The 21,082-nt window shown below is 41.5% G+C and overlaps 1 protein-coding gene across 4 annotated transcripts in view; it reads right to left on the reverse strand.

The window, feature by feature from the left end:
* The window catches only part of PPP2R5C (protein phosphatase 2 regulatory subunit B'gamma), a 196,655-nt gene extending 179,085 nt beyond the window's left edge, over positions 1–17,570 (reverse strand). Inside the window, exons 1-3 of one of the 4 annotated variants that reach the window (XM_043981615.1) lie at positions 17,267–17,570; positions 15,885–15,950; positions 8,687–8,759 (exon numbers count right to left, since the gene is read on the reverse strand). In XM_043981615.1, coding sequence (XP_043837550.1) covers positions 8,687–8,755 — 69 coding nt within the window. In that variant the 5' untranslated portion in view covers positions 8,756–8,759; positions 15,885–15,950; positions 17,267–17,570. Of the gene's footprint in view, positions 1–8,686; positions 8,760–15,884; positions 15,951–16,340; positions 16,468–17,266 lie in introns of those variants that run through there. The other 3 variants (XM_043981616.1, XM_043981614.1, XM_043981617.1) reach the window with 3 other exon arrangements.
* Positions 17,571–21,082: the final 3,512 nt, after the last annotated feature.

Consider the following 21,082-nt stretch of genomic DNA (forward strand, 5'->3'; position numbering starts at 1 on the left):
ACTCTTTGCGACCCCTTTGGAGGTTTCCTTGGCAAAGACACTGGAGTGGTTTGACATTTCCTTCTCTAGCTCATTTTACAGATGAGGAAACTGAGGCAAATAGGGTTAAATAACTTGTCCAGGGTTACACAGCTAGTGTTTGAAGCCAAATTTGAATTCAGGTCTTCCTGACTCCAGGCCTGGCATTCTTCTCTTTCCCTCACCCAGACCCTAATCAGGTAATTATCCTTTCCCTCTTTCCTTTTAAACTCTTCTTTACAGCTTCTCCATTCAAGCTTAGAGTTTGTGTGGCTTGTGACTCTTCCCCTTCTTGAATGTATGTAAATACTGTGTGTATACATGGTTGTTTGTATATTGCCTCACCAATTAGGATGTGAGCTCCTTAGGGTGGAGACTTTTTTTTTTTTGGTGAGGCAATTGGGGTTAAGTGACTTGCCCAGGGTCACACAGCTAGTAAGTGTCAAGTGTCTGAGGCCACATTTGAACTCAGGTCCTCCTGATTCCAGGTCTAGTGCTCTATCCACTTCGCCACCTAGCTGCCCCGTAAGCCATGTTTCTTAATTGTGTAAATGCTGTGTAATTTCTGTAATTCTTTGTTATCTTCCTTGAAAATTCTACAGTCATCCTAATTATTATTCTTACAATATTACCTTGTAAGTAATGTATTCACTTCTAACATGGCAGCAGTTTTTCCTTATGTTTCCCTATTGGAATTTTTTTTGGGGGGGGCGGCAGGGCAATGGGGGTTAAGTGACTTGCCCAGGGTCACACAACCAGTAAGTGTCAAGTGTCTGAGGCCAGATTTGAACTCAGGAACTCCTGAATCCAGGGCCGGTGCTTTATCCACTGTGCCACCTAGCCGCCCCCCTCCCTACTGGAATTTAATGAGGATGTATCTAGGCATGTTTAATCTTTGGTGTGTGTGTAGAGTGGAGGAAAGGATGGGGCAGTGGCTAGGATATTAAGTGTATAGAGTGCCAGGCCTGGAGTCAGAAAGACCCGAGTTCAAAATTGAATCTACCCTGGCTCTTATTCGCTAGTCTCTTTCACTCTGTTCTCTCCTGTTTCTCTGTTGAGGTGTATATATTACTTTTTTCTTTCTTTCTTTTTTTTTTTTGGTGAGGCAATTGGGGTTAAGTGACTTGCCCAGGGTCACACAGGTAGTAAGTGTTAAGTGTCTGAGGCTGGATTTGAACTCAGGTCCTCCTGAATCCAGAGCCAGTGCTCTATCCACTGCACCACCTAGCTGCCCCTTGAGGTGTATATATTTCTACACCAAACTCTATGTGTGTGGGCATTTTACCTTTATTCAGTTCAGATTGGGGCAGCTAGACAACGCAGTAGATAGAGCACTGGTCCTGGATTCAGGAGCACCCAAGTTCAAATCTCTCCTTGGACAATTTGACACTAGCTGTGCGGCCCTGGGCAAGTCACTTAACTCTGATTGCCTCAAAACATCTGGAGCCATCTCCAGTCGTCCTAATGTATATGTTGCCACTGGGCCCAGATGGCTCTGGAGGAGAGAGTGAGGCTAGTGACTTTGCACAGTGCCCTCCCTCACTTAAATCCAACTCACTGTAAGTCATGACATAACCCCAATGTCATGGTCTTCCAGAATGAAGGACAAACAACAATAACAATCAGTTCAGATTAAGGTTCAAGTGATGCTGGCTCCTTTCACTTGTTTACATATAGACTTTTCCTGGAACAACCTTGACTACTATAGTAAAATAAGTTCCCCCACCCTACAGCCTCTTCCCTTCCCTAATATATCCTTTTTTCACTCCCTTTACTTTATTCTTTTAAGGTCATCAAAATATGACAAAAATCATTCCCAGGCTCTCTGTCTTATTTTAACTCCCACTGTGACCACCAATGACATTTGGATTCTGATTCACAAGAAATAAAGGAAATTATTAGAAATTGTTCTGCCTAAATGTATGCTAATAAAATCAACTTGTTTTAAGAAATGCATTTCACAAAAATGTAAGATGCTAAAATTAAAAGAAAGGGAAACAAAAAACTTAAATAACTCTGTCTCAGAAAAAAGAAATGGAACAAACCATAAATGAACTCACAAAGTAAGGAACCTCTCAGACTAAATGGATTTAAAACCATATTCTATCAAGGATTAAAAGAACTATTTCAGTATTAAACTATGTGCAAAAATAGGAAAATAGGCACAAAATAGGAAAGAAAGCTATAGATCAATATTCCTAATGAACACTGACACATTTTAAATAAAATATTAGCAAAGAAGGTATGGGAACATATCGAAAAGACTGCACATTATGAACAAACTGAATTTATATCAGGAATGCATGTCTGATTCAATATTAGGAAAATCATAAGCATAATAGATCCCATTAAAAACAAGAACAAAAATCATGATATCAACAGATGTAGAAAAAGCTTTTGACAAAAGACAACACTCATTCTTTTTTTAAAAAAGAAAACAAAGGCATAAACTGCTTTTCCTTAATAGAGCATTTCTGTTTACTATCAATAAAACCTAGCAGGAAAAGATAAATTACATTTAAAGTAACTACAGGGGCAGCTAGGTGGCGCAGTGGATAGAGCACCAGCCCTGGAGTCAGGAGGACCTGAGTTCAAATCCGGCCTCAGACACTTAACATTTACTAGCTGTGTGACCCTGGGCAAGTCACTTAATCCCAATTGCCTCACCAAACCAAACCAAACCAAACAAAAAATAAAGTAACTACAGAATATATTAAATACTTGGGCATCTACATATCAAAACATAGTACATCAGTCAATAAGCATTTATTTATTTATTTTTGGTGAGGCAATTGGGGTTAAGTAACTAGCCCAGGGTCACACAGCTAGTAAGTGTTAAGTGTCTGAGGCCAGATTTGAACTCAGGTCCTCCTGACTCCAGGGTCAGTGCTCTATCCACTACGCCACCTAGCTGCCCCCAATAAGCATTTATTACATACCTACTATGTGCTAAGCACTAGGGATCAAAGAAAGGCAAGAAACAGTCCCTGCTCTCAAGGAGTTCCCAATCTAATAGGGGGGACACCATGCAAACAACTATGTACAAACAACATAAATATAAGATAACACTTTGGGATAGTCTCAGAGGAAAGGGACTAAGAATAACGAGGAATGGGAAGGGCTTCTTGCAGAAGGTGAGACTTTAGCTGAGATGTGAAAAAACCCCGGGAAGCCAGGAGATAGAGCTGAGCAAGGAATAAAGTTCCAGGTATGGGGTACGGTCAGTAAAAATGCCCACAGTTGTCTGGGGTGTCTTGTGTTAAGAATAACAAGGATGTGTGTATCTAGAGGGGATAGGCTGGGGAATGTAAGGTATAAAGAGTCTGGAAAAGTAGTAAGCAGCAATGGAGGGCTTTGAAAGCCAAACAGAGCATTTTATATTTGATCCCAGAGGCAATAATAGGGAGACAGTAGATTTGTTATGGAGGATGGCCTGGAATGGCAAGAGACTTGAGGCAGTGAGGCCAACCAGCAGGCTGCTGCAAAAGTCAAAGTGGGAGGTGTTATGGGACTGTAAAAGGAGTGGTGGCAGTGTCAGAAGAGAGAAGGGGGTGTATACAAGAGACATATTAAGGCATAAACAACAAGACTTGGCAATTGATTGGTTATGGGAGGTGAGACAGTAAGGAGTATGGATGACAACTAGGTTGTGAGCCTGGGTGCCTGGAAGAATGTTTATCCTTTCCACCACAATAGGGAAATTAGAAAAGAGGATAGTTCTGGGTGACAGATGAGTTTAGTGTTGGATATGTTGAATTCCAGATGTCTATGGGACATACAGTTCAAGATGTCCATTAGGCAGCTAAAGATGCAAAAGTCAAGAGACTAGAGCAGAGGTGGGAGTCTTTTGCAAAGAGATAAATCAAACCATAAGAACTGGTGAATTCATAAGTGAAATAGTACAGAGAGAGAAGAGGGTCCTGGATGGAGCCTTGGGAGACACCCACAATTATAAGATCCAGCAATGGAAATAGAGGAGTGGTAGGAGGAGAACCAGTGGAGAGCAGAGTCATGAAAACCAAAGAAACAGAGTATCAAGGAAAAGAGTGTGATCAACAGTATTAAAGGCTTTGGGGAGGTCAAGGATAAGGACTGAGAAAAGGCAACGTTAGATTTGGTAATTAAGATATCATTAGTGACTCTGAAGAGAGTAATGTCTGTTGAATGATGAGGTCAGAAGCCAGACTGCAGATACTTCAGAGAGTGGGAGGAAAGGAAACAGAGGTTAGCTATTGTAGATGGCCTCTCAAGGAGTTTAGCCACAAAAGAAATGAGAGATAAAGGACAAGGACTAGCAAGAATGAATTCAACCAGTTAGGGAGACACAAACATGAAATTAATCTGGCAAAAAAGTCAGTTTAGACCAACAATGTACAACATATAACAGCAGATACCAAGATAAGTTCCAAACGGATACGTGTCTTTGATTTAAAAAAGGTTACATCATACACAAATTACAAGAATTGGGAGAAAGGAAATGCCTTTCACAGTTGTGAATGGGGGAAGAGTTTGTGACCAAACAAGGGATAAAGAGGAACATAAAAGATAATATGAAAAATTTTGATTACATAAAATTGAAAACATTTTGCCTTAATAAAATCAAAGGGAAATAACTGCTTGAGGAAAAAAAAAATTTGTGGCAAGTCTCTCTGATAAAAAGATGGATATCTAAGGTAAAGGAACTGATTCAAATATATGAGAAGAGCCATTCACTAACAGATAGTTTGCATTTCTTCCAGAACTGCCTGTTTTTGTCCTCCAAAACTAACATACTGTTGGTGGAGAAGTGAATTGGTTCAATCATTCTGGAAAGCAACATGGAATTTTACCCCAAAAGTGCATACACTTCAACCCTGTGATAACACTGTTAAGCCTATGGCCGGAAAAGATCAAAGAGGGAGGGGATCTATATTTACACAAATAGTTACAGAAGTGCTTTTTTGTTGTAGGAAATTTACAAACTTGAAACAAAATGGGCAACCATCAATTGGGGAAATAGATGAACAAATCAAAATATAGAACAGTAATGAAAGAGACAACTTAGAGAAACCTGGGGAAACTTGTATAAATGATGCAGAGTGATAAAAACAGAGAACAATTATATAGTAACACCACAGTAAAGAAAAACAATGTGAAAAGACTTAGGACTTTTGATCACTGCCATTACCAACCATGTTTCCAGAGGACCAATAATGAAGAATGCTACCCACCTCTTGATAGAGAGATGATGGATCAGCATAAATTTTGAATACAGTCTATGTATGGATTGGTTTTGTGCAAATTTTTTTTTAATTGGGTATGGAGAAGAACATGGAGTTAGGGAGCAGAGCTGGTGATAATGTTCTCATCTCCCAAGAAAACAAGGTCATTGAAGCATTAAAGAGAAATATAGCAGAGAACAGGAATTTAGAAGGAAACATTGGCAAGCAGGGTAGTTTGGAAAATAACATGGTGAATTTATTAATATAACTTTTTTTTTTTTGGTGAGGCAATTGGGGTTAAGTGACTTGCCCAAGGTCACACAGCTAGTAAGTGTTAAGTGACTGTGGCTGGCTTTGAACTCAGGTCCTCCTGACTCCAGGGCCAGTGTTCTATCCACTGCGCCACCTAGCTGCCCCTTAATATAACTTTTTAAAAAGCAACTTGCATGTAACAGATTCACAAATTCTTATATAATTAGCATTTTTCTGTTCTGTATACATGAAAATGCTATTTTTTGAAAATGCTATTTTTTGATGTTTAAGTGCAGAATTTTTTTAAAAATAAATTTTTTAAGAAAAAAAGAAAAAGCTTCATGGATCAAATCTGGCTGGATTATTACTGGGTAGGGAGAAAGGTTTTGGGCTCCTAAGGTCAGAAATTTGTGTGCCTGGGAAGCATGACAATGGATGTCTGTTGGTAAGTCCGTGAGAATGTATGGGGATCTTCTAGTATCTAAATCTTAGCTGGGGTAAGAATAGATATTCCCTCATTCTTTTTTACTTCATCTATGTTACTATCTTTCCTTTCCTTCTTTTCTTGAAAATTTATGAAATGGCTGTGATTTTTATTTTTATCTTGTGTCTATAGTGCTCAACAGTGTGGTAACTAATACCACACTAACAACTAGTAAGTTAGGTCTCTATATACTGATCTTATTTATAAAACTGCTTGGTTCCTCTGGTTTTATAGTCATTTGAGTTTTTTGTTGCCAGTGTACTAATTATTTTACTTAATCATGATGTTTAAGGGAAAACTCATAACTCTGAACTTATTTTTACAAATACACAAGAACAGGAAAGCTCTTTTTAGATGGACCATTTTTTGTATCATAAGAAATACACATTGAATTGTTGTCAGGCCTGTTCTCTTATGCCCTCCGGTGGCAAAATGAGTTTGGAAATGTTTTCATTTTAGAAGTGTATAAATGCACAGCATATGCAGTTTCTATCTGGTCAGATCTACATTTGTGCTGAAATATGTCCTCTGTATTGCCTTTTTTTCTTCCCTTTATATAAAAATTTTCCTTTAAAAAATCCACTGTGTAAACTCTTATTTACCTCTATATATAATTTGTTCTAAAATCTTCCCTATAAAATCCAGTCATAGAAAAAAAATTGGTAACAAAAACAAAATCAAAGAATTTATACACTCAACCATGTGAGAATAGAGCACCAAATTCACATTTTATATATAATAAAGATCAAAACATACTGGGGGGGGAGGGGGCAGCTAGGTGGCGCAGTGGATAAAGCACCAGCCCTGGATTCAGGAGTACCTGAGTTCAAATCCAGCCTCAGACACTTGACACTTAGTAGCTGTGTGACCCTGGGCAAGTCACTTAACCCCCATAGCCCCGCAAAAAAAACAAAACAACAACAACCAAAAACCATACTGGGGTTGGGGAGAACATATGGCTGCTCCCAAACGATAATTATTTAGCGTTTACAACGTGTCTTGGCAGTGTATTTAGGTGCAGCGGGTACAAAGACAAAAATGAAAATCTCCATCTTTAAGGAGTTTACATTCTATAATGGAAAACAATAAAACCAAACAAAGACAAGATAACTGAGGGAAAGGGGGTCCGAAGAAGGCACTAGTAGCTAGAAAAGAGATCAGGAAAGGACTCATGTAGGAGGTCACACTTAGCTAAGCTTTGAAGGAAATGGGATTCTAAGAGGTAGAAGTGAGGAGGAAGTTCATTGCAGGCCAGGGGATGGTTTGTCCAAATACACAGGGATAGGAAATGCAATATAGTATTCGATTTAACAGTAAGAAGGCAAATTTGACAGGAATAAGACAGGTTGGAGTCAAGTTGTGGAAGGCTCATACATTTGATAGAAATCCCTGCCCTCAAGGAGGTGATGTTATATAGTAGATAACACATATAAGTCTATGTGTGTACACCCTTATTTTGCTACCCAGGAGTATAAGAGAAAAGGCCTGACAATACAAGGGGGCTCATGACTCCCAAAATGATGCATGTAAAAAGAGCTTTGTTGTTTCTTCCTGTATCTTTTTTTTTTTTAGTGAGGCAACTGGGGTTAAGTGACTTGCCCAGGATCACACAGCTAGTAAGTGTTAAGTGTCTGAGGCCAGATTTGAACTCAGGTACTCCTGACTCCAGGGCCGGTGCCACCTAGCTGCCCCCCTGTATCTTTTGTTCATAAATAAGTTCAGTGTCTCCATAAAGTGATTGGTTCTGGATTCTCCCACAAAAGCTGAGGCTAAATAAAGTAATTAGTTCCATACAATGGCAACAAAAAACTCAAGAGATTAAGAACCTGAGAAACCAAGCAACTGTGAACTACTGCAGTTTACTGAGCAGAACAATGACATGATTAGCCCTGAGTTTTAAGGTTACTTTGGCAGCTGAGTCAAGGTAGACCAGAGCAGCTGGGAACACTTGAGACAGGGACAATCAACTAGATGATTATTGTAATAATCTTGGAAGAGTGAGGGAAATAAGGACCTGAGTTAGGGTGGTAGCTGCATTAGTAGAGGAAAAAAAACCAAGAGATCACACAGAGGGAGAATTGACAAGATTTGTTAACTGATTGGTTACATGGAATGAAGGAGAGTGAGTTGAAGGTGACCACCTGGTAACCGGTACCCCTGACAGAAATGGAGGTCAGAAAAAGCATGTTTTGGAGGGGAAGGGAGAAGGACAATGAGCTCCATTTCAGACATTTTGAGTTTGAGAATATCCAGTTCAAAATGTTATGGTAGGAGAAATCTCCTGGAGAAGATGGGGAGGGTGATCAAGGATGGAGGCAGAAGAGCTGGCTGAAGCAAGGAGAAGGGTCACCTCCTTCATTAAAGCCCAAAGTAAAGGAATTTAAAATGAACACTGATCTTAAGGGGGCTTGAGATGTAGCATATGAAAGATCAGGGAGCCCTTGCCAGAGAGGAGTGGAATAGGAGGCTTGAGAGGAGAAAGTTTAGAACAGCAACTTTGGGAAGTGTGATAGAAAATCAATTAAGGAAAAAGACTGCCTTGCTGCAATGAGGGCCCAGTTGAGGTTAGATAACAAATCTGAAGAGGATACAATTAGCAGGGTTTGATTTCCTCCAGCACCATTCAGTAGCATGTTAAGTAGTACTACAGTGTTAAAGTTAGAGCAGTCATCTTTTGTGGTATGTTTCACAATAAATAATGAAAGTTGTAGATAAAGGAACAATAACTTACAATCTTCAGGAGTTTGGGGGGTTGTTTCAGCCTAAACACTTTTATAAATGTTCTTATCCTCTTGTTCATATACCTATATTTGTTAAAGTGAAAATAAAATTTATAGTAAAAATGCATCTCTTCAACTTAATTACCATGATTTCAAATCTATTTGACTCCTGATTTATCAATTCTTCCTACTTTCAATCTAAGTTAAACTGATTTAATAAATGCTTTAAAAATCCACCAAATAATTAAGAACTTCAACACATCCTATGTACAAGGCACAGTGAGGAAAATAAAGTGAGAGTTAGTTACTATCCTCATGGAAGCTTCATTCTTGTTTTTCTCTAACTAGATTCCTTGATAAATTATTTCTTCACTTCTGAGAACTTGTACAGACAAGTCACATCTGCATAAAAAATTTACATAATATTTTAAATACCAAATAAGTGATACAGACAGCAAATGTTATAAGAAATCAGGGAATAAAGACATGGGACTAGAGTCTAAGTCAGGGAGAGTGGTATTTATGCCAGACCTGACAGTAGTAGGATTCTGACAAAGAACAGGGAGAAAGGTATTGAAGAGAGGATTAGAGCACAAAAAATTTTTTTAAAGGTAGGAAGGTGCAAGGCTGGTGACAGGAACAATGAAGAGCAGTACAGTTGTGGAATACGGATGTAGGACACTGGTTCTTAACTTCAGGTTGTAACCCAAATTAGGACTGCTGAAAGACTGGCAAAAGATGGTAAAGAATGGTCAAAAAAACCTCATTCCTCAAGTTCCTGGCAAAACACTAAGTAAAGGACAGGTTGATGGGAAAGAAAGCAGGAAAAAGAAGCTGGGTAATCAGTTACCCAATCATAGCAGTACTAATGCCCTACAAGAATATAATTCCAAGAGATGGTCATTGGATTTAAAAAAAAAAACAAGAAAAAACCAAAAAAAACCCGTTACCTTTGCTTCCTGCCCAAGTTCCCAAGGAGCAAAGGGTAAGAGTGGTAAAACTTGGGACAAAACACATTTGAAGGGGCAGCTAGGTGGTACAGTGGATAGAGCACTGGCCCTGGATTCAGGAGGACCTGAGTTCAAATCTGGCCTCAGACACTTGACACTTACTAGCTGTGTGACCTTGGGCAAGTCACTTAACCCCAATTGCCTCACCAAAAAAACCCAAACAAACCACATTTGAAACCTAAAACTGACAAATTATGAAGCATTTTTAATTGTGAGAACCAATGTTATTTGCCAATTGCATCAGTTTAAAGCCAGAATATACTAGGATCTATTCCTATAGAAGAGTAGTAGTTAAGGCTAAAAAAAACTAAGTAGGGGATAAACCATAGAGGTCTCGAATGTCAAGCTACGGAATTTGAGGTTTATCTTTTAGGCCACAGGTGTCAAAGAAATGGCCTACAGACCAAATTACTGCTCAAACCAGATAAAAATGTAACTGAGAAATATTTAACAAAATAAAAATACAATAAAACATAGATAACATTACATTTTTAAACTGTCAACATATGACCTGTAGGGATGAGTCTGACACCCAGGAGGCAATGAAGTCATTGAAGATTTATGAGGAGACCAACATGATTGTGCTGGGTGGTTGGCAGAAAAAGGGTCTAAAGCAGGGACAGACTATTGTAATAATGAAGGGACAAGGTTGATGTCACCAGAAATAAAAAGTGACGTATTGGTGAGAATCTTTTCTTTCTTTCTTTTTTTTTTTTGTGGGGCAATGGGGGTTAAGTGACTTGCCCAGGGTCCCACAGCTAGTAAGTGTCAAGTGTCTGAGGCCGGATTTGAACTCAGGTACTCCTGAATCCAGGGCCGGTGCTTTATCCACTGTGCCACCTACCCGCCCCATATTGGTGAGAATCTGAAAAGGAATGATGGCAAGAATTTTGGGGCTGATTGGACACATGAGGAACCAAGGAAAGTTGTTAAAAGTTGCTGTCAAAAAGGTATGAGGTGACAACAAAAGATAATAGGGCAAAACCTAAGAACCATCACAGGCCTTCTCTTTGGCAACAGGCATTATAAAGTTGCTACAGAGACTTTCTAAACCTAACTAATACAGTAAATACACCTAATATAACAAAGAAGGAAAAAAATGAAACTAATGTGTTTAAAAGTAGGTACTTTGCAGATGCACTAAATTTATTTTTAAAGTAACAAGCAAAAAAAACCAGCAAGGAATATATAAGTGGCATTAAAGGAGCATCATTACATATACAGTTTACTTCTATACAACTAAATTTAGAAAAACAAACCAATTTACAAAGATTATGACAAAAAAATTCTTACTTTCATTTGCAAAGATCTGGATATTACAAACTGAGAAAATATAAACCATTCTCTAAGAACTGTTTCCCTTTGCCAATTTTCAAATCATATTCTGATATGAATTGATTTTGGAGTCCATTTATGATAGTTTCTTAACAATAGCTACAAACAAGCTATGGGGGTGGAGTAGTACAGAAGATGACAGAAGGAAAGGGAGATAAACACAAAGCTGTAAGATTCAATACAAGAGGGGCAGCTAGGTGGCACAGTGGATAGAGCACCAGCCCTGGGGTCAGGGGGACCTGAGTTCAAATCCAGTCTCAGACACTTGACACTAGCTGTGTGACTAGCAAGTCATTTAACCCCAATTGCTTCACCAAAAAAAAAAAAAATTCAATACAAGTAACTAAAGCCATTACAATTATAGTATTTTGCTGCATTCAAAAGTGAAAACATCCAAATAACTATATAGAGGGGATTCTTAACACTGGACCCATAAACTTGTTTCCTTTTTTAATATGTTGATAACTGTATTGCAACATAACTGGTTTCTTTTGTAATCCTATGTATTCTCAAAACATTCTAAGAAGGGGTCTACAGGCTTCACCAGATAGCCAAAGGAGTCCATGAAAGGTTAACCCTTTCTGTAGAGAACTTCCATACGTTATCTAGTTCTTTTTAAGCAATATTCCTCCTAAACCACCCAAATGGATATCACCTATAAGAGCAGGGAATTTTAAGTGAAAAGAATTTCAGAAGTCATTCTTCATTTTAGAGAGAAGAAACTTATGACACCAAGAGGTCAAGTGACCTGTCCAAGGTCAGGTCAAAGGGCAAGTTTGAAGCAGCTATGCAACTAGAATCTGCATCATCTGCTTCCCACCCCAGGTTTCCTTCCACTACATAACTTTGTTCTTAGTACCAATCAATTTGGAAGATTTCATTTCCCCTTATCCAGAATCCATTAAGCAACTTTTTTTATATTCAACCTAAAGTCTTCTTTTTGCACTTTAAGTCAACTTCCCCCTTGAGTTCTCTTCAGTGAAGAGAGAAGTTATAAGAATCATTCAAACATTTGAAACAAAATGAACCATCAGTACAAAAAGTAAAATTCTTGAACAATTTCCTTCCTGGTGCTTTTTAAATTCAAATGGCAATTTGACCTTTGGGTTGGATTCATGTTCTTTCTTCTCACATGGAGCTCCAAGAGGGGTACACTGCTCTGACTTAGGGCAAACTCATGGAATATTCAACTCATTTCAGCAAACATTTTATCATTAAGGGCCTACCTACTACTTACAGAGCACTGTGCTGAAAAACAATAATTGTAAAGATAGATATTAAATGAAGAAGGCTTTAAAATGAGGCCAGGAAATTTCAAACTTATTTAAGATTCCCATTTGAAATATTCACACATAACTGTAATAATAGGATAGAAAAGAAATTAGAAATATGTAGTAACGGCTTAGTTGACCACACACTAAGTCAAACATTTAATAAATGCTTAGTCCTGTGCTTGGCTCATAGTAAGTACTTAATAAATGCTTTTTCATTCATTTTCATACAATAACAAGTAGGTAGAACTGGAAGAAAGGTAGCAAGCAGAAAAGCTATGAAGGAGCAGTAAATGAACAAGGACCAATATAAGGGGTCAGGTGGAATTAAAAGTTGCTCAGTTTCCCAGAAAAACCTGGAAAGACTCATATGAACTGATGTACAGTGAAGTGAGCAGAACTGGGAGGACATTGTGCACAGTGACAGCAGTATTTTTCTATGAGCAATTGTGAATGACAACTACTCTCAGCAATACAATGATCCAAGACAATTCCAAGGGACTAATGATGAAGCATACTATCCATTCCCATAGAAAGAACTGATAAAAAGAGCACTTGTGGATTGTACATATATAACCTGGTTGATGTCTTGTGGAGGGGGGAGGAAAGGGAGGGAGGGAGAAAAATTTGGAACTCAATCTTTTGAAAATGAATGATGAAGGGGCAGCTAGATGGCGCAGTGGATAAAGCACCGGCCCTGGATTCAGGAGGAGCTGAGTTCAAATCCGGCTTCAGACATTTAACATTTACTAGCTGTGTGACCCTGGGTAAGTCACTTAACCCCAATTGCCTCACCAAAAAAAAAAAAAGAAAAGGAAAGAAAATGAATGTTGAAAACTACCCTTACACGTAACTGGAAAAAATAAAATAAATGTTTGTCGCACTGAAAAAAATTTTTTTTAATTCTTTAAAAAAAGAAAAGTTGCTCAGTTAACATTACTTCAAGTAATTCAAAATAGTGTATCCTTTATCATGTCAAGAAAATATCCAAGGTAACTTCAGGTTCTCTAGTTCTAACTTTTAAAGCAATCCTGGTGGTAGAGAAGTAAAGAATGAAGTTAGATCTCAGTAGACAAAATGATCCCAATAGACTTGCTTTACAAAACTACTGTTAAGTGTCTCTCAGACCTTTAAGCTACTAATAGCTTTTTGGGTTCAAATCCTAATTTGAATTTAGTAGTCTCCAACTCTGATTTTTCCCCTGCAATAAAATCTGGGTAACTAAAATAAACACACTGAAATGCTTGTAAGCCCTTACTAGAGGAATATTACAGGATTTAGAGCAAGAAGGAACCTTAGAAATCATCTAATCTGCCTCTCTCATTTTATAGAATAAGATACTGAGACCCATGAAGCTTAAATGACTTGTCCAGGTAATTAGCAGCAGAGCTGGAATTTGTACCCAAGTTCTCTGACTCCAAATACAGTACTCTAAAATCATATCAATCTCCTCTCTGCCAGCACATACCCTGGATATCAAGGAGAGAGTGGAGAATAACTATGAAACTTTGGCAGTTACTGGACAGGTCAAGGTTGGTAAAAGGAACATTTACCTCCTGGGAAACTCTCCCTGTAGGAACTCCTGATGTGGAAACCCCCTCCTCTGAGGCAGAGCAGAGTTTTACCACTCACTTAAAGTCTTAAAGAACTGTCTGCCCCACATTTCCTTAGAGAGGGAGGGGAGGGTTCTATGGGAATCTACATTTAATGCCAGACTTTGTCCAATATGTAGTTAAGTTTGACAAGCTGTTTTTAATCCATTTTCTTATTCTTTTTTTTTAAGGGATTGAAATATACAAAGAGTAAAGGGAGGACTACCTGGACAAATGTAGGTGTGGTATAAACAAAATATAGCAACTAAAAATTTATTTTAAAAAATAATTGCCTGGAGCACAGAGGTGAAGTAACCTGTACAATGCTCAATGCAGAGGCAGGAAATTACCCCAGGTCTTCTCGACTCCAAGGCCACCCTGTATCTACTATGCCAATTTAAATGAACTGATTCAAAGAATATGCTAACCAATATATGCAATTACAATGGTTACTAGAGTCAACTCTTGGTTAGCTATAACAATGAAAGAGTAGAAAAAAAATTGGTATAAATAATTCAAAAGTATATTATTAAAAATTTTCAATGTACTTCTATGCTTGGGGGGACCAGGAGATTTATCTTCCTAATTGTTACGTTTAACATTAAAATTACTTTGCACTCCCTAACTGCAAAGGAGGGAGATCTAAAGTATGATGAGTGGTCAAGGAAAAAAATGGAAAGATAAAAACTGCCATAAGAGTCAAGTACCTATACACATATGTATGTATGTATGCATTTATGTGTGTATATGGATACATAATATATACATACATATACATATATAATAAAGAAAAATACTTCATATTGAAAAAATTAGTTTCAATGGAACCTATTAAAGTTTCTTACATGACTCAAAAAATCTTAAGTATAATTCCTAAACTGACTCTCACTAATTCTAATTTAATTTAAATGGGAATATAAATGAATGTCAAGGTGTTTGGACTAGGTCTGTTCAGAAGCCAGCTCTTGGAACCACCAGGCTAAATAAGACTGTTTCTTATGCTAAGAAGCCTAACTCAATGTGCCTATTAGCTGTTCTTTTAGACAGTGTGATTTAGGTTCCTGAGCCCAGCCAGTTGGTCATCTTCTTTCAGTCCAGAGACCCAATGGGCAAAACAAAGTGGTGATTGTGGAAATCCACAAGTTAAAATGACTCAAAGGCAACTGTCCTGACAGTAGGTCAATGACATCATCAGTAAATACGGAACAGCACTTAAAAAATAGGCTGTAGTCACATACAAGTACAATTTGGAATTTACTCTGTCACGAATCAGCAAAAGTAACATGCACAATGGGACAAAAAAGTGTGAACTAACACTAAAATAGAACACTAATAGGAGAACATTAACAAAAGGCTAAAAATGATTTACAAAAACAACTACAGATTTTTTAAATGGGAGGTGGGGTGGTTAAGAGACAGGCAAGGGTAAAAGATCAATTAACCAATATCATAGAAAAGAAGAGCCTAGAACAGGTATACTCCCTAGCAGTTGAAGGGGGGCAGGTGGAATTTTATAAGCAACTGAAGAGTGTGTTGAGATGGGGGGGGGGGGAGGAGGAGGAGGAGGAGTGAGAGGGCAAAGAATCAACAGCTGATATAGGCTCCTGGCAGATTAAAAAGAAATTGGTCCAGCAGCTGAAAAGGAGAACCAGCAACTAAGAGGGATAAGTAGAACATGTGTCAGAGAAACATGCCTGACTGACAGAAACAATATCAGGTCTGTTAGGAGGAAGAGGGAAAAGAGGCCTTTGGGATTACACAACTACATTGTTGAACTTTTCATTTAAACATCCCTATTCCTTAATTTTCCAAATATGAATTTTCAAATTTCCATATTCCCAAATATTTCCTAAGTAAATACAAAGAAGGGATGGCCTAAGCCAAAAGTCCAATTTGGGGGGAAATGCCAAGTATTCTGGGTTCGGCCACTCTTAGTTTTGCTAATTGCCAGCACCAAAAATGTTTGACTAAAGTCAAAACACAAGAGTTAAGAAAAATTACCTCCTGTTCTACAGCATCTTGTCCTTCTTTTGTACTTTTTCCACTTTTCCCCGATTTTGCTGGTTCCTGAGAAAACATCAAGCAGGTTAGTTGTTTTATATTTTTGAGTCTGCAAAACTGCTAATAGTTTTAAAACTCTGAAGAACCTATAGTTATATCTCATTTTAATATTATCCAAAAAGTTCTATAATATACCACTTTTGAGAGATGTAATAGACTACAAGACATTTATTCTTTTTAGTTTTTGCTGCCAAGACTACCAGAAAAAGCAACAAAACAAACGCAAGATCTATGCAATTATATATGGTGTTGTATGTGTCAAAAGTCCCCTTCCTTTTCCCTTTCCCTAAACTCCAATGATGGTGGTTTCTAAGGTGACACAAAAATGCTATACAGCGCCACCTGAAACCAAAACAAAAAAGCTAACGCAGCAAAAATACATATCATCACACATACCCATCATCACAATGCAGGATAATAATACTATTTTATAGCCCTAGAAAGTCTCTCTGAAGGGACACCAAATTCCTCATGATCACGAGGGATCCACTAGACAACTACGGTGAGCAAAGGAAGTTTGGTGTCCAGGGCTGATTTCCCAAACCCTCCTCTCTCTGCCTGGAGTTCGCAGGACTCCCCCCAGCCCCAAGCCCCTCGACGGCTGCTGCTGTTGCTTCGCCCTCTTCTCCTGGACTAGGAAGCATGTTCTAAAGCATCTCTGCAGCCGGTATCATCCTTCCCCCCCCCCCCCCACCCCCGCTGCCGCTGCTCTGGAGAGGTTCTGGGGCGGGGGAGGCACCGACTGTGGACGCCAGATGCCGTTTCCCGGGGCAGCCGCACCCGCCCCCCCCCCGCAGCTTTTCCTTCCAGGACAATCTCGGGCTGCTGTCACTGATCCCCAGGGGCCTGGAGAGGAGCAGTGGGGGCGAGGTGTGGGCGCCACCAGTCGCCCGGGCGTGGGCGGATGGGGAAGGGTGCCCCCCCCCGACTTGCTTGAGATTTACCAACTCAGGGGACTGGGGGGCGGAGGGTGGACCTAAGGTTAGGCCGTCGGGAGGGAGAGCTCCCGCTGCCCCGTCCGAGGCCTTGGGTACCCCCGGTACTTCCGCGCTGGCCCCGCTTCCAGGGTGACTAACTCCGGAGCATCAGTTGTCATTGCCCGGGGCTGGGGTCCCGGCGGGCGGGGGAAGCGCAGATGGGCCCCCAGCCAGGAGCAGAAGTTGTCGGCGAGTTCTCGTCTCAGGGGGGCGGCGCCCGGGCCCCCACACTAGGCCCCGTCCCCACAGGGGCAGTTTCTTCTTCTCCCCTCCCGCCTCCAGGCCCGGCCCCCAGTCCCAGTCCCCACCGCTGGCTCGGCGGACCGGCAGGGGCCCCGGACTCACTTTCTCCTTCTTGTTTTTATTCGGCATGGCTGGTGCGGGCCGCCCGCCCCTGCCACCTCCTCCTGCGCCGCCGCCGCCGCCGCCGCCTCTTCCTCCTCCTCCTCCGCCACCGCCGCCTCCAGCAGCAGCACCAGCAGGAGCAGCAGCAGCAGCAGCAGCAGCGCCCCTGACGCTGCCTCCCTCTGCCCTCCTGCCGCCTTCACAGCCGCCACCCCCGCCGCCGCCTTGCCGGGGACTGAGTCCCTCCCTCGCCCTCGCTTCCCCTTTTCCAGGCTCCCAGAGGCTGCTGCAGCCGCGGCGGCGGCGGCGGCGGCGGCGTCTCTTCGCCCCTCCCCCCCAGCCCTGACCGCCCCCCACCCCCTTCCCCTCCCCCTCTCAAAACCCCACCCCCATTCCCTTTCCCCGCCCCCGGCCCCGCCCCGTTCCGCTGTGCCGGGTTTCCGCACCCCGCCCCACTCAGGCCCCAGCGCCGTCCTACTGTCGGGGACGGCGCTTTGCCATTGGCTGAGCTTTCGTCTCCTCCTCCGGTCACGTGCCCTCTAACGTTTGTCCCTCGTCTGGTCCTCCAGACCTCTGCTTTCCCTCACTCTCGCGCTTTCGAGGGTCGGCTCCCGACTGTGGTCGCGAGTTCTCTCCATCGGCTTCAGTGCGAGGAAGAAGCCAGGCGTGACAGAGGCCGGGCCAAGGGAGCTGCAAAGCCGGGCCGCTGGGCGACCTTAGGGGCCGGGTGGCCCGGCGCCGGCTGCCGTTGCCCGGGACGGGGTGTGCGGAGAGAGGGGAGCCCCTGGTGCCCGGGAACGTTAGCCGCCGTTGGGGGCAGCGGCGGAGCCTGGGAGAGGAAGAGGGGGCGGCTGGATGCGACGTGTGAAAACGCAGACCGTCCAAAACTGAGGCGAAGAGCCGCCCTTGCCGGCGGGGGAGAATCGGGGACCCCTTGTCCCCACCCCGTCCTGGCCCTGCCCAGAAAACGGGGTGTTTTCTCCTCGCTTGTGCCTCTCTTTCCGTCTAAGCTCTCAGGGCAAAAACCCCATAAGCTTGGGAGGTGTGTGGGAGGGGGAGGTGTCAGAAGATGTTATCTGTAATCCCTTCCCTCCCTTTCCGGGGCCAAGGTAAACCGAGGAGAGGTTTTCGTTTCGCCCCAACCGGGTCCTCCCGTCCGTACCCCCGCCCCCACCCCCCACCCCCGGTCGGCTTCCTGGCAGAGGCCTCGGTCTCGGTTATCTTCGTTAGGTGGAGCTGATGCTCTTGAGGCTTTGAACCTCAAGCCTCTTCCTGCCAAGTTGGAAGCCCATGGGGTCAGAGTCCGCGGCGAGGCCGGGGGGGGGGGGGGGGGGCCTGCTTCTGGCCGGGCTGACGAAGAGAACGAAGTGGATCAGACAACGGGTTTTCAAGATGCAGCAGCTGATGATCTTAAAGAATGTTGTTTTTTTCCTTTGGCTAATATGCCATGTGAGAAAAACTGCATTATCACCGGGAGTCATCTGATTTTCCCACCCCCTTATATGTATGTATGTATATGTACACACACACACACACACACACGAGAAAGAAAGTGTGAATTTTCCAAGGAAAACATTGAAGCATTAAAAGACATTTAAACAGATGGAAAGTTGGGGGCACACATTCAATTTGGCCACTGCCCAGAAGTAGTTGACTACTCAAAACTACAGGTCATTCACATGTTTATAAGTTGAAAATGTGCATTAGGTAATAAATCATCCTTTGCTGGAATTTGTGTAAAAACAAGGAGTCTCACCAAATATCTTACGTGATGTTTCGGAAGCCAGTAGTCCAATTTTAGGCAATGCTTAAAACGTCTAGAGTTGTCATCCCACGTTTCCAATGATCGTTGCAAAATAGCATGTGCTGCTCTGTGATGGGAAATTTAAAAGCCTGGAGACTCAAAATTTAAAGGAAGAGTTAGGAGACTTTTAAACTAAATTCTTGCCTGCAGGGGCCTGAATATACACAAACAGATGAACATCTAGATTACAGGTAAATAGGATGCTTAGTCATATAATTTGCATGTGACTTGAAGTTATTCTCCTTTAGCCTTTATGATGGTTCCATAAATATTGAAAACAAAAGGCAAAAGTACTCTTGTTATTTTAGTTACTGTTAAAATTTTAAAACTTTGTAACCACCATAAAAATGCCTAATAGTGGTGAATTAAGCATGAAGCAACTTCCATGTACCAAGCACTGTGCTAGGCCCTGGGAATAAAAGCACAAAGAAATAAACCATCTATACTTTTAAGGAATTTACCTTTTATTTTATTTTTTGGTGGGGCAATGAGGGTTAAGTGACTTGCCCAGGGGTCACACAGCTAGTAAGTGTCAAGTGCTTGAGGCTGGATTTAAACTCAGGTCCTCCTGAATTCAAGGCTAGTATTTTATCCACTGCCACCACCTGGCTGCCGATGCCTCTTGGTGCTTACCTTTTTTTTTTTTTTTTTAGTGAAGTAATTGGGGTTAAGTGACTTGCCCAGGGTCACACAGCTAGTAAGTGTTAAGTGTCTGAGGCTGGATTTGAACTCAGGTACTCCTGACTCCAGGGCCAGTGCTCTATCCACTTCGACACTTAGCTGCCCCTGGTGCTTACCTTTTAATGGAGAGAGGGGAACAGTACATGTAACAGCATAAATACAAGGTAGTTTGGGAGGGAGGGTACTAGCAGTTGGCATAAAGGCTTTATTGGAGGCAGCTAGGAGGACCTGAGTTCAAATCTAGCCCCAGACACTTGACGCTAGCTGTGTGACTTTGGGCAAGTCACTTAACCCTCATTGTTCCACAAAAAAAGGCTTTATTAAGAAGACTGTGCCTGAGATGTGTCTAAAAGTTATGAACCTGGAAGAATGGTGGTGGCTTCAACAGACATAGGGAAATTTGGAAAGGGGGTAGGGTGGAGGGAATGAGTACAGATTCAGACAGCTGAGTTTAAGATGTCTTGGTATATCTATTTTGAAATATCCAATAGTGGTAGGAGACTGAAGTTTACCAGAGAGACAGGCCTGATTATATAGATATGAGTCACCTAGATAGTGGTGATAGTTAAACCATTGTCATCTGATGTGGTTACTGAGATGTGGGCCTAGGACAGAATCTTTAATACCTATGGTTGGGGGATGTGAAATGAATGATTAAGAGGGAATGTTAGACTAGTTGGAAAATCAGGAAAAAGTGTCACAAAAACCCAGAGAGGAGGAGAAGGTTGTTAACAGTGTCATAAACAGCACATAGATTAGCTACGTTGAGAAGGACTGGGAAACATCTGATTTGTCATGAGATCATTGGTAACTTTGGAGAGTACAGATTCAGTTGAGTGATAAGGTCAGAAATCAAATTGTAAAGGATGGAAAAAAGAGAAGTGAAGACAGTTAATAGTGAAGTGAAGACAGCTTTTCCCAGGAATTTGGCTTAGGAGAAAGGACAGAAGCTTGAGGGTATGATAGGGCCTAACAAGGGTTTTGGTTTGGTTTGGGGTTTTTTTGTTCTTATTTATTTATTTATTTATTTATTTATTTATTTTTAGGGAAAGAGGGCATGTTTTAAGGCTATAGGGAAGGAAGAAGTTTATAGGGTAAGGTTGAAGATTCGAGAGATGGGGCATAATTAAGGACGGAATGGGATCAAGAGCACATACAGAGGGGCGGCTAGGTGGCGCAGGGCAAAGCCCTGGATTCAGGAGGACCTGAGTTCAAATCCAGCCTCAGACACTTACTAGCTGTGTGACCCTGGGCAAGTCACTTAACCCCCATTGCCCCGTAAAAAAAAAATGCAAAAAAAAGAGAGCACACACAGAGAGGGTGGCCTTGAT

This window comes from Dromiciops gliroides, chromosome 2 (genome assembly GCF_019393635.1).
Source record: "Dromiciops gliroides isolate mDroGli1 chromosome 2, mDroGli1.pri, whole genome shotgun sequence".
In the NCBI taxonomy this organism is placed as follows: domain Eukaryota; kingdom Metazoa; phylum Chordata; class Mammalia; order Microbiotheria; family Microbiotheriidae; genus Dromiciops; species Dromiciops gliroides.